General features: G+C 45.2%; 1 protein-coding gene across 2 annotated transcripts; it reads right to left on the bottom strand.

Moving 5' to 3' along the window:
* Window positions 1–847: 847 nt before the first annotated feature.
* On the bottom strand, window positions 848–12651 carry RRP9 (ribosomal RNA processing 9, U3 small nucleolar RNA binding protein). Of its 2 annotated transcripts, XM_082213140.1 has the most exons (15): window positions 12481–12647; window positions 11754–11836; window positions 11257–11363; window positions 10239–10306; window positions 9669–9710; window positions 9020–9146; window positions 8608–8732; window positions 7792–7884; window positions 6748–6848; window positions 6494–6628; window positions 5655–5717; window positions 5410–5555; window positions 3939–4018; window positions 1555–1628; window positions 848–998 (listed from the first exon to the last, which is right to left on the bottom strand). In XM_082213140.1, exons 1-15 carry the CDS (start codon window positions 12571–12573, stop codon window positions 893–895), a joined length of 1443 nt encoding a protein of 480 aa, XP_082069266.1. In that variant the 5' UTR covers window positions 12574–12647; the 3' UTR covers window positions 848–892. The 2 variants fall into 2 exon arrangements, 1 of the variants encoding a protein (XP_082069266.1); XR_014216980.1 differs by lacking the exon at window positions 848–998 and having other exon boundaries at window positions 1570–1628; window positions 5410–5550; window positions 12481–12651.
* Between the last annotated feature and the right edge of the window lie 157 nt (window positions 12652–12808).

Below are 12808 nucleotides of genomic sequence, written 5' to 3' on the forward strand. Positions count from 1 at the left end.
TCACAGCTGAAGCTCCAGGAGCAGGTTTGTGAAGCTGCTAGTGTTGGGCAACTGATCTCCCTCAAAGCAGCATGCTGTCTAATCCGCTTTCACTCAGGCAACCCTTATCACAACTTCAAGGACCTTTGCAAATGCATCTCTCTCCCACTGCCTCCCCTGCTGGAGAGAAAACATGCTTAAGTGCCATTATTCATAACAAAAGAACTAATTAGCACTCAATATCCTGAATGTGAACTTTACACAAGTCATGCAGTGCCAAAATCTGAAATTAGACAAAATTCTTAGATAGAAGCCCAGAAGCTTCTGGAAGCAGAATGAAAGAACAAGAAAACACACACCCTTTGCAAATGTAAGTTGCTAGGTTTAGGCTGCAATTGTATTTCCAGGGAGGGGTGTGGGGGTGGGTGGGGGTGTAACTCAGATGGGCTTTCTTCTGAGCAAACATGCATTGGACTGCACTGTCAATCTCTGATTTAAAAGCTATGGGCAGATCTTGCTACCTAATATCTTGAGAGAGTTGTTTCCAGTCCAAATGGACAGTAGTCGACTTTATAATCAGACTCCTGGTTTCCTGAATAAAGGCCAGAGTAAAATATCCAAATAATGGTCTTAAGCTACCAAATATTTCTAAAGATCTGGGTCTGGCTAGTACCAGCCTGAGAATGTCATATACTTTCCAGATTCTTCAAGAAAAAGGTAGAACACAATTGTTTTAAAGGGGCCTCCAGACCACAACAGATGATTGCTCTTTTATTTCAGAAACCACAGCCCCCTTGCTTCTGAAAACCTCATCCACAATTCCTGTGGGGAAAATAGCGAAACTATAATTAAAAGATGACCATTACCATTTTACAAACACAAAATATGGCTTTAATAAACAGGTTATAGAATATTAGGAGCCTTCATCAGGTATCTGTGAGTTTCCTGCTATAGTCTTCTTGAGCGGAATAATGCAGATGCTATTCTTGGCCTCTTTGATCCTCCACCAGCGACCCAATCTGCAATAAAACCCAGGTGAAATAAATTTATCTGCTACTAATACACTCCTTTTAGGTGCTGTGATAAAGTATATCTGAATTTAAACAATCAAGTAAGCATTACACAACCCCTATATGGTGCAAGAAGCCATCATCAGTAAAAGAAAAAGACAGAGGCATATATTTCTCACTCCTGGCCTTAAAAACAGAGGAACTTAGATTTAACTAAAGTTTACTCTAAAACACTAAGAAATGCAAAGACACTAAGAGACTTCTCCCATGAGAGTGCTAAGCAGGGCATATTTTTTCATGGAAAATGGAACAAATCTCTTTAAGGGCACAGAAGTGCTAAAAAGTTATGACCGTTAAATTTTCAGGAGTACTACCAAACTCCATGAGAAATTTAAGAATTCTGCAAGGCAGTTCCAATCTCATCTTGAAACTGAGACCTCAAGATAAGTTTGTAGTGTGGACACACTGTGACAGTTTAAAGCTATTTACATCTATTTTAAAGATGGAGAATACAATTCAGAATCATGCACACATTGTAATAAAACAGGAATGGAGTACGGGATACCTGTGTTCTTGTCCAATTCCAGCAACTAGGAAGTTTCCAGAATTCGAGAACTTCAAGCTATTAACAAAGCCAACCTGAGAGAGAAACACACCCAGAGATATAAACTTCAGATTCGAGGCTACACAAATCTTATTTACTGATATAACAAAGTTATGATTGGTCCAGAAGCCTCCCTTTGATATGCTGACATGGCAGTTTCCATTTCACCTCCATCCAAAGGGTGCAAATGAGCCACCAGCACACAGAATTATGAAAAGTCTGAGATGTTTTGAAAGTGCTCTGTATATTCCAAGCTGGCAGTGTCTTGATCATTATATCACAGTCCTACTGCCATTTTATTTTATACTCATGATTTCCAGGATGTCCCAACCTTCTTGCCCCCTTTCTGTAGTTTAAGCCAGTATTTTACTATTGCTTATGGCCAACCTACAAGTTTTCCGTACAGTAGCAAACATGGCAACTGTTTCAAAGGATTCCTTAACTCTTTTAAGTTCTGAGCTAGCAGCTCTCCTTCTGAAGCCTCTGTGCCAGAACACTATCAGAAGAAAGGGAATACTGTTTTGGAAACTTTAAAGAGGTCATTCTGGTATACATAGTGCAGTTTGGAGCTGCTGGAAACTTAAAGTGGGCGGGGTTTCTATATCAAAGTAAGCTCACATGACTACTCAGCAGGATAATAAATAATAATAATAATAATAATAATAATAATAATAATAATAATAATAATAATTTATTATTTATACCCCGCCCATCTGGCTGGGCCTCCCCAGCCACTCTGGGCGGCTTCCATAAAACCAAAAATACAGTAAAATCACACGTTAAAAACTTCCCTGAACAGGGCTGCCTTAAGTTGTCTCCTGAATGTCAGGTAGTTGTTTATCGCTTTGACATCTGCTGGAAGGGCGTTCCACAGGGCGGGCGCCACTACCGAGAAGGCCCTCTGCCTGGTTCCCTGTAGCTTTGCTTCTCGCAATGAGGGAACCGGCAGAAGGCCCTCGGCGCTGGACCTCAGCGTCCAGGCAGAATGATGGGGGTGGAGACGCTCCTTCAGGTATACTGGACCGAGGCCGTTTAGGGCTTTAAAAGTCAGCACCAACACTTTGAATTGTGCTCGGAAACGTACTGGGAGCCAATGTAGGTCTTTCAGGACCGGTGTTATATGGTCTCGGCGGCCGCCCCCAGTCACCAGTCTAGCTGCCGCATTCTGGATTAGTTGTAGTTTCCGAGTCACCTTCAAAGGTAGCCCCACGTAGAGTGCATTGCAGTAGTCCAAGCGGGAGATAACCAGAGCATGCACCACTCTGGCAAGACAGTCCGCAGGCAGATAGGGTCTCAGCCTACGTACCAGATGGAGCTGGTAAACAGCTGCCCTGGACACAGATTTGACCTGTGCCTCCATGGACAGCTGTGAGTCCAAAATGACTCCCAGGCTGCGCACCTGGTCCTTCAGGGGCACAGTTACCCCATTCAGGACCAGGGAATCCTCCACACCTGCCCGCCTCCTGTCCCCCAAAAACAGTACTTCTGTCTTGTCAGGATTCAACCTCAATCTGTTAGCCGCCATCCATCCTCCAACCGCCTCCAGACACTCACACAGGACCTTCACCGCCTTCACTGGTTCTGATTTAAAAGAGAGGTAGAGCTGGGTATCATCGGCATACTGATGAACACCCAGCCCAAATCTCCTGATGATCTCTCCCAGCGGCTGCATGTAAATGTTGAAAAGCATGGGGGAGAGGACAGAACCCTGAGGCACCCCACAAGTGAGAGCCCAGGGGTCTGAACACTCATCCCCCACCACCACTTTCTGAACATGGCCCAGGAGGAAGGAGCGTAACCACTGTATGACAGTGCCCCCAGCTCCCAGCCCCTCAAGACAGTCCAGAAGGATGCTATGGTTGATGGTATCAAACGCCGCTGAGAGATCCAGCAGAACTAGGAAACAGCTCTCACCTTTGTCCCTAGCCCGCCGGAGATCATCAACCAGTGCGACCAAGGCAGTCCCATGATGAGGCCTGAATCCCGACTGGAAGGGATATACCACTGAACACAATGGTTAGTTTATCTACCACTCAACTGCCCCCAATTAATAAGCATTTATTAATTTATTAACTTACAGCCTTCAAAGTGTTTAATACGCATGATCTCCATCATCCCTGCAGCAACAGGGCCAGGGGCATTAGAATAGTTATCTCAATATTGCAAGGGGAGGAGCTAAGAGAAAGGCTGGGGCCATGATCAGAATTCACAGTCAAGGTGAGCTCTGTGCAAAGAAGTCCCCTGGTTCACTTTCAGCCTATCAACAACACTGTGTGCTGTGATTTACAATGGAACGCTACTGACAAAAAGAACACCATCCTCCTCCATGCCCCCAATTTCCTCACCAGGGGAATCTCAAAGAGTGGCTCCAGCCTCCGGAATCCCTCTCCACATTTCCACAACTTCACACTGGCACTGTGCGAACCTGCCAAGAACAAAAGCGTGTAAGGGTTTGTTGTCACATTCAGGGACTACAATGAAGTTTTCCCCACACACCCGGCCATGTCTTTCAACATCACAGGCCAGGACATTGACATCCTTGCTAAATGGAACCCAGAAGAGAAGCTTGCGAAGCAACTCACCTATATGCATAAATAAAAAGCTCGCCCCAACACCAAAAAACCCCAAGAGATTATTTATTGTCTTTAGGACACTTGCATTGCAGCCGTCAGAAGATGAGGGAGGTTTATTAACATGTAGTTCTTTTGAAGAATAATAAATAATAATAATAATTTTATTATTATTTATACCCCACCCATCTGGCTGGGTTTACCCAGCCACTCTGGCCCACTTACACCTAACAAGGATCTTGAAATGCACACCTGTTAGGCAGGCTTTGACTAAAGCAGAATACAGTCATACCTCGTGTTGCGTTTGCTTCATATGTTTTTTCAGGTTGCATCCTGCGGCGACCCGGAAGCACTGGAAAGGGTTACTTCCGGGTTTCGGAGCTCGCGCATGTGCAGGCATGCAAAATGACGTCACAGGCATTCACAGGCGCAGCGAATCGCGACCCGTGCACACACGCAGACGTGGGTTGCGTTCTGCTCATGTTGCGAACGGGAGTCCAGAACGGATCCCGTTCGCAACCAGAGGTACCACTGTATGGCTTTATTCAATGTTCCAAATATAGGCAGGCTTCCCATTGAGCAGAGTGTACAAGTGCAACCAAAAATCTACTCAGCACTGAATCCCACTGAGTTCAGTAAGCCCTGCTTCTAAGCACAGAAATGTAGCCTAAAATACACAGCTAGCTTTTACTATAGGAGGCCTTTAAAAAAAAAATCACCTCCCTTCTTTTAGCTACAGCACAATAGGAAAAGCAAGGCAAGGGTTTCAGATGCTGGGTTCAAACATCACTTTAAACCACCAGTCTTCAACTGGTGGGTGGCGACCCACTAGTGCGTCTCTGCCTGAAGCAATGTGGGTCACAACAGGAGCCCTAACACCATACAAGTATATGGTAAAAGATTAAGAAATTGGTGCCCCAATGTTTGGGTTAAAAGTGGCCTCCGTCTGAAACAATTGAAGATATCTGCTTTAAAGGATATCTTGGTTTAAAGATGAATGCGCAGCATGGTGATTCATGGAATAAAATTTGCAGGCAATTTCCTCCTTCTCCACCAGCCTGGGTTCCGATGTAACTGCAGACCAAACCATGGCTTAGCTCCCAGAAACACAGCAAGAGCGAGGCAGAAACAAAGCGCCTTCCATTTTAACATTGCGCACCAGCATACTGCACCTTCACTTTTAAAGCACAGTGAAGCTTAACTACGGTTTACAGTAATGTGCAAATGAGACCGAAGTATGAAGTACCTGTGGCTACAAGGTCACTGTTCAGCAAGGCGGCAACCGAAGAGATCCAGTATGGTTGTTCCAGGCCCTCTGTGCCATGGAGTCTGTGGGCTTTCTTCACTGTGGTTAGCGGTTTCTTTTTTGAGAGACCCCAGAGGCATACTGACCTTCAGGAAATAGCAAACAATTATATGACATATGTGCAAGAAGAGGCTATGGGGTGAAAGTGCTAATTCAGCAATGTTAAGGCTTGTGGAAGTACTCACCCATCGTCTGCACCAGACACCATATGCTCCTCATTGATCAGCTGAATACAGTCAATGGAGCCCCTAATTCAAAACAGGAAGCCATTATTCTTTTTACGACGGCATGCTGCAGTATTTATAAAAACACCTTTTAGGACAAAGCCCTCCCAAGATGTGTGTCCACAGCCATCCTTTAAGTGTAAAACAGCGTTGCAGATTCAACAGCCCAATTAAAAGCCTTAGCATGAGAATGCCACAGCACACAGATCTGTTTTTTAGGACCCACTTAAAGGTCTGCATTGATAGAGACCAATGAACTGCCATTTCTACAGGTGTGGGGTCACTGTCAAGAAGGGGGTGGGGATGCTTGTTTTGATGCAGGAAAGAATCTTTGCTATCTTCCCCTGCATTAGCAGTTTCATGTATGTTGGGTGCCTCAAACAATGTCCATATTTAAAACCTTCGCCTTCACAGCCCCCCTTTTAAATAGTCCTGCATTTAGGCCCATAACCACTGTGAAGGAACCAATGCATACAACATGGTTTTCCAGCCTTTAGCGTTCCTGTCCTATTTTTATACACATTAGGCACTGGAGAAGGACCATAGCTCAGTGTTAGAATAGCTGCTTTGCATGCAGAAGGTCCCACACTCAATGCCTAGCATCTCTAGGAAGGGTTGGGCTAAGTATCTCATCTGAAATCCAGGAGAACTGCTTTCAGCTAGTGTCGACACTGACCGATAGTCTGACTCAGTGTAGGTCAGCTCACAGCAAAATCACAGGGTGCCTTGCTGGATGTGTGACATGCTGCATGTAGCCCACCAACCTGTCTCCCCCCCCCCAATTCTATGTAAGTACTTACTGGTGCCCATAAAACACCAGCTGGGCTTCCTCAGGGATCTTCCAGATTCTGACAGTGCCGTCCCTCCCTCCTGACGTCACACAGCACTCCCGACTCAAGCTGTCCAGCCCTGTGATCATGTCTTGATGACCAAACCTGAGAGGAAAGCAGGTGTGGGAATAGCAAAGCAGATGAGATTGAGCTGTGGAGTGTGCATTTATTTCTGTAATCCCATAAGCACACTAAGAAGAAGGGGGGAAAGGCAAGCTCCTTACAGAGTTTCCACGTAAGCATTTTCAGCCACGTTCCACACTTTGACTGAACGATCATGCGAAGCGCTGTACAGCTGGTGAGTCCCCTTCCGGAAAGACAGGCCCTGCATTTGGAGAACAGAGAGAGTAAGGAGAAGGGGGGCAGTGGTGCGAAAGAGGAGGCAAGATTGGTGGGGATTTTTATTTTATTTATCTGGTCTAGTCAAAGTCATCGCAAAAGAAATATATATATAAAATACATAAAAACATAAAAAAATGAAAATAGGCAGGGATTTGATTGGTGTTCACAATCATGGCAGAGTTGAATCTCACTGCCAGACCTAATTTGCCTCCTCTCCAGAGCAGATTTCAAAGCTATGGAACAAGCAACCGGCACAAACTACAGGTGGGGACAAGAGCTTAAACTCAAGTGACATGGCACTTGACCCAAAAAATAAAGGAGGGCTGAGATATATTTTCTGCTACACAATGTAGGACACCACCTATTTTGCAACATGCCCTCAGGCAAAAAGTCCCAAATTCCTTTTAAAAGGCACATTTTTGCATTTATCTATTTTGCTGGGGTTACAGCACTCATCTTGCTTTATTGGCCGAGGGAGCCAGCGTTTGTCCACAGACAGCTTCCAGGTCATGTGGCCAGCATGACTAAGCCGCTTTTGGTGAACCAGAGCAGCACACGGAAATGCTGTTTACCTTCGTGCTGGAGTGGTACCTATTAATCTACTTGCACTTTGACGTGCTTTCAAACTGCTAGGTTGGCAGGAGCAGGGACAGAGCAACGGAAGCTCACCCCGTCGCAGGGATTCGAACCGCCGACCTTCTGATCGGTAAGTCCTAGGCTCTGTGGTTTAACCCACAGCGCCACCCGCGTTTATCTATATCTAACAGTAATTTCTTTGAATTTAAAATATTTCCCCCCACCTTTCCTATAAGATATAGCTGAACACAGCTCACATTTTAAAAAAGAAATCCAGAAAAGCCCACACCCAAATCCTGTGCCTGCCTAAGCTACAGCATCACTACAACCAAGGCAATGAACTTACTTACCGATACAGCGTCACGGTGACCTGTGAATTTATACAGGTGGCTGCAGGTTGCAGCTTCCCAGATCAAAATAAGTTTGTTCCTATCTCCTGTTGCCTAAGAGAGAAAAGGCAAGGCAAGATGCTTATCAGTACCCACAACCCTTCAGCAACATTGTACACGTTTACTGGTATCAGCAGTAGTAAGACAACCACTCAGCCGACGACAATTCATGCTGGCTGCTGGGTTGGCTCCCTCTCCTTTTACTCTACTTGGCTTTTTAGATCAAGCTTCTAGAGAGGCCCAGGGCACACTAAAATCCAAGCCAATAGCTTCTCCACTTGGTGTTAAGTGCTCTGCATGCAAAAGGTCCTGAGTTCAGTCCCTGGGATCTCCAAATAGAGCTGGGAAAGACCTATAGCCAAAAGCCCACAGCGACACTGCCCATCAGTGTAGATATTCCTGAGCTGGATGGATCAAGGATCAAGGGTCTGGCTTGGTATAAGGCAGGCTTTTACCACACTATTAGCAGCTGACAACAGAAGCACCTAACTTTATCCATTCCTGTGAAAGGACAGATATACAGTACAGGAATGCCTGAGCACCACATGTGCACCCACTTGCTGGCATGACCAATAACACAAGAGTTTGGTTAGCAACCACCTGCCAAAGGGACATCATGCTAGCCAAAAGCCCACCCAAGCGGATTAAGAGGAGCAATAAGGACAACTGGAGGAGGGGTCGTCTGGCTTTCCCTCTTCAAAGCGAAATCTGAGCTGCAAAGATTGAGAACTCAAATAGTCCTCTGTCTCTTGGGGGGAAAGTGTCAGTTTCTCTTACCAGGTATTTGCCATCTGATGAAATAGCCATGGAGAGGATGTGTGCTGTGTGGCCAATGTGACTGTCCTTTGTCCCCTTCTTTCCTCTGCGGATCACATGCACCTTCTTCCCACTCTCCACATCCCCTAGGATACAACAAGGGCTAAAATGAGTTGGACAAGAAGGCTGATACCACACAGTCATTTTCAAGAAGTTGAGTTACTGCAGTAGAATCCATGGTTGAGGCAGCAAAAATGTGGCAGATTTCCTTTTGAAATACGGTGCCTTATAACAGTAGTTAAAGAGAAATTAACAGAGATCACACAGGGAGGAGATGGTGAAATTTAAAACAACAGCACAGGGTTGTATACTGCTAAGTTCAACTCAACACTCAGTCTTAACACTATGTCATTTTGTATAGAATAAGACTCACATTTGATGATTGAACAGTCTTTGGCTGCAGAGAAGATGTATTTATCATCGGGTGTGATGACCAAACAGGTGATGGGGAGCTGGTGACCTCGCAGTACCCTGATTTCAGATGCGTCTGGAGGCTGCAACTGTTCAAAGAGTACCAGTAAGAGCAATATGTGAGGCTGCATCACAAATAATTTCATGCCCAGAGATAAAACTTTAACTGCTTTGCAGTACACAAAGGAAACATTCCATTCCACTGACTCTGCAAACTGAGGCACTTTATGTCTCCTATTTCCATATTAGATAAACAGAATAGTAGCACTAAATGCTCTTATTTAATACCAAGCCAGATTTGTTATGTAAAACTGGAGCACTGAGCCACCAAAATAACCAATTTCTTTGAAAACTGACTTGAAATCATCAGAATTTGGAAACTGCACAGTTTCTGGCAGAACTATTCCATGAACATTACAACGGCCAAGGAGAAGAGAACAATTTTCATTTAAAAGCAGATGACTAAATCTCCAAGAAATCTCAAGTAGTAGAAGAAAGAGTGTCATGTGTAATCCGGTAAATTAATACGCCACCTCTCCTTCCAATAACAGAGCTATAGCTGCTCTGAAATCATGCAGCAAAAAGGCTCAAGGGATGCTGTATCTACTTACGATTTTGGCAATTTGTCGCTGCAGTTTTCCTTTCTGTTCGAGCTATGGGAGAAAAGTAAAATAAAATTGGATGGAACAGAATCCTCTCTCCCCCTTCCCAAAACCAAGTAGTTTTAACAATGTGCAAGCAACACTGCTCAGAATTAACAAAACTGTCTTATCTTTTATTTTTTAAAAAATCTTATGTTTCCAGCTCTCCTGAGTGTGGAAATAAGTATTAGAGGACTGTAGTTACAAATATGCTTTAAGATAGGGGTGGGAAACTGCATGTGTAAACCAATAACAACAGCCCTTGCTGTTTATTTCCACTTGCTGTTTGAAAGGCAAGCGTGGGTAGGCAGAGATGGACTGCTGATTTTCCTCCTTACCAACCAGCTTCTTGCTATCATGTGGAAGAGGGCCTGTTGAAATGGCCAAGCCCACAGTCAGCAGCTACAACATGAAAGGAATTTTCTTTTACTCTTTAATGAAAATACCCCATTAAAGTTTATTCATTAGGTGAGAAAATCTGGCTCTCCTCTGCCCTTCTGAAGCCCAGCACCTTTTTACCAAGTACAGTATCCTACTCACCACATCTTCCTTCAGCCGGCCAGCAACCAGGTCCTTCTCAAAGGCCTCTTCTTCAGCTTTTTCCTCTTCTGCTCAGGGAAACACATACAAACAGGGCATAAGACCCAAGGCTTCAAAGAGTGAATGTCATTGAACATGTGAATGTCTTGATGTACATGTGTGTTTCTGTTCCTCCCTGATTCACCCATGAAAACTATGGGAAAGAATTGCCGTGGCTGGAAAACCATGCTAAATTTCATCAAATAGTGTGAAGCGTGACAAACAGTGGGTAAATTACAACACAAACTATTTTTTTCTGGAAGCAATTAGCATGGAAATCAGCATGAAACTTCTACTACATTCTGTTAGATTTCCAGATCACACAGCAATTACGAAGTAAAGAAATGTTGGGAAAATGTAATAAAGTGCTGCCTGAATGCAACCCACAACTCCTACCATCGCCAGCCATTGACTAAACTAGTTGGGGATGACAGGAGTTCAGTCCAGCAACCCAAGATTTGAAGAATACTGTCCTAGAACAGCCATTTGTCAAGGTACTAGGGGTCAATTTGTACATATCCCACAAATGCATGGCTGCCACTTGAAATTGCTGGGTGTACCAATTCCCTGGCAAAAGCTGACTTATCAGATAAAGCGGCTGTGGCAAAGAGAATCAGAGTTGTTTGTTTGCATAACCACAGGAATCGACCCCAAACACAGGCCATTCCAGACACTTTGAGGAGAACAAGTACCCCAAACCAATCTGCCTTCCCAACACACTTTTTTAAAAAATTGCTTCTCTTAAGCAGATTCTAAAAGTCAAAGAGTTGAGATATGTCAGCAACCTAAGCTATGTCTCAGTACATTTCTGCAATCATTTCCTCTACATCAATTTTTTTTTAAAGACCATGAGCTTCTCATAGGAGCTTTCACCCTTCACTCCAGATTCTCTTACTTTTTAAAACCACCTTGGTTGATATTTTATAATACTTCACAGAGTTTGCAGTCATGTTATATCACAACATATCCAACATCTCACCTTGCTGTCGAAGCTGCTCCAGATATAACTTTGCTAATCTTAGTTTCTTTTCTTGTGCTGTCTCCTCGATTTCATCTGCTGATTCATTGTTCTTTTTTCTGGCTGGGCTACAGGTGGGAAAGATACAACCCATAAGGCTTTCTCTCTTACAATCATCCATTAGCTAGAAATAACATTCTCACAATCTCAGAGGAGACTTCAGTTCTCCCACAGTGTCCTCTAAGGGTCAAGAAAGGGTTGTGTTCCAGGGATCCCTGCGAGCTGCACTGCAAGGTATTACACAAATGTCTAGACCTATGCAAGAACATAACAGCCTGCTTTGCAGCAAGGAGAACATAATTTTCTCACCCAACTCTCTTATTATCTTACCCCCCTTAGGGAGGGGATTCATACCAAGTCTGGTTCTCTGAATTCATTTTTCTGAGAACATGCATCTTTATTCAAGATCATGCATCTTTCCTTCTAAGCTACAGAGGGAGACCAATGCATATCCTTACGTGTCTGGTTCAGAATCACTGGAAATCTCCTCATTCAACTTAGAGCCAGCTTTCTGCCATGCTTTCTCATCGGCAGCAGGGAGCTAGGAAGCAAAACAATCATTTCAGAAAACAATTGCAAGTCTATTGCTGTTGCATTGCTTTACAGTATTGAGGGACAGGAGTTTTAAGTGGTAAAGATGGCCAATGACTAGTAGCTGGAGAGCTGACTAATTGTGCAACCAAAACCCATTCTACATGCAAAATTCTCTCTCTGGATTCTCATAACTACCAAAGTACGGATATGAAGTACAAAGCCAATGGCAAGTTCTCAAACGACAGGATCGTGACCCCTACTGCTTATTTAACAAGTAATTTAAGCCTGCGAGGCACCCTCGAGTACCGCTTAAGGCCGCTAGCGAAAAGAGCAACATGCTCGACTGAAACCAGTGAACTTCCCCGCGAGTAAACTTGCTAAGGCTCACTGCAGTTGCTGGTGCTCGTCCCACCCTATTCCTTACTGTTTCGGAAACAAGCACGTGGCGCTACCCCCAGCACCCTCCTCACCCTCGGTCTCTGCCCCCGTAAGAATAACTTGCTTAGGGCAGTGGAGGGGGACCCCTTAAACGAGCCCGACGGCCGAAAGGGGAGAGCGGGTCGCCAAGTAATTCAGCCACGCGGCGCCCCGGGTGGGGGGCTCGGCCGCTCTCCCCTCCCCCTCCCCCCACTTACCGCACTCCCCACTGACCTTGCGCTTCTTGCGCGCTGCGCCCCCCGCCGTTGAGCCCGAAGCGGAAGCTCCGCGCTGCCTCTGCTGCTTTCTCTTCATCCCCGCCGCCATGCCGCTCCCGGAGCTGCTGCTACTGCTGCTTCAACGCAGCGCACTTCCTGCACGCGGCTCGCCGAGCCAACCTCCTCGGCGCTTTCCTATTGGGCGGAAACGCCTCCAGCCTTTCATTATTGGCTGAGATTCCTCCCGAGACCCCGGAGGAAGGAAGGAAGGCTGAGACTGGTGGGTTGGCAGCGTCACGCCTCCTTCCGCCGGGTTCGTTTTCATTGGTCCGTAGAGTCAGCTA

The sequence above is a fragment of the Podarcis vaucheri genome (genome assembly GCF_965113315.1).
Source record: "Podarcis vaucheri genome assembly, chromosome: 2".
In the NCBI taxonomy this organism is placed as follows: domain Eukaryota; kingdom Metazoa; phylum Chordata; class Lepidosauria; order Squamata; family Lacertidae; genus Podarcis; species Podarcis vaucheri.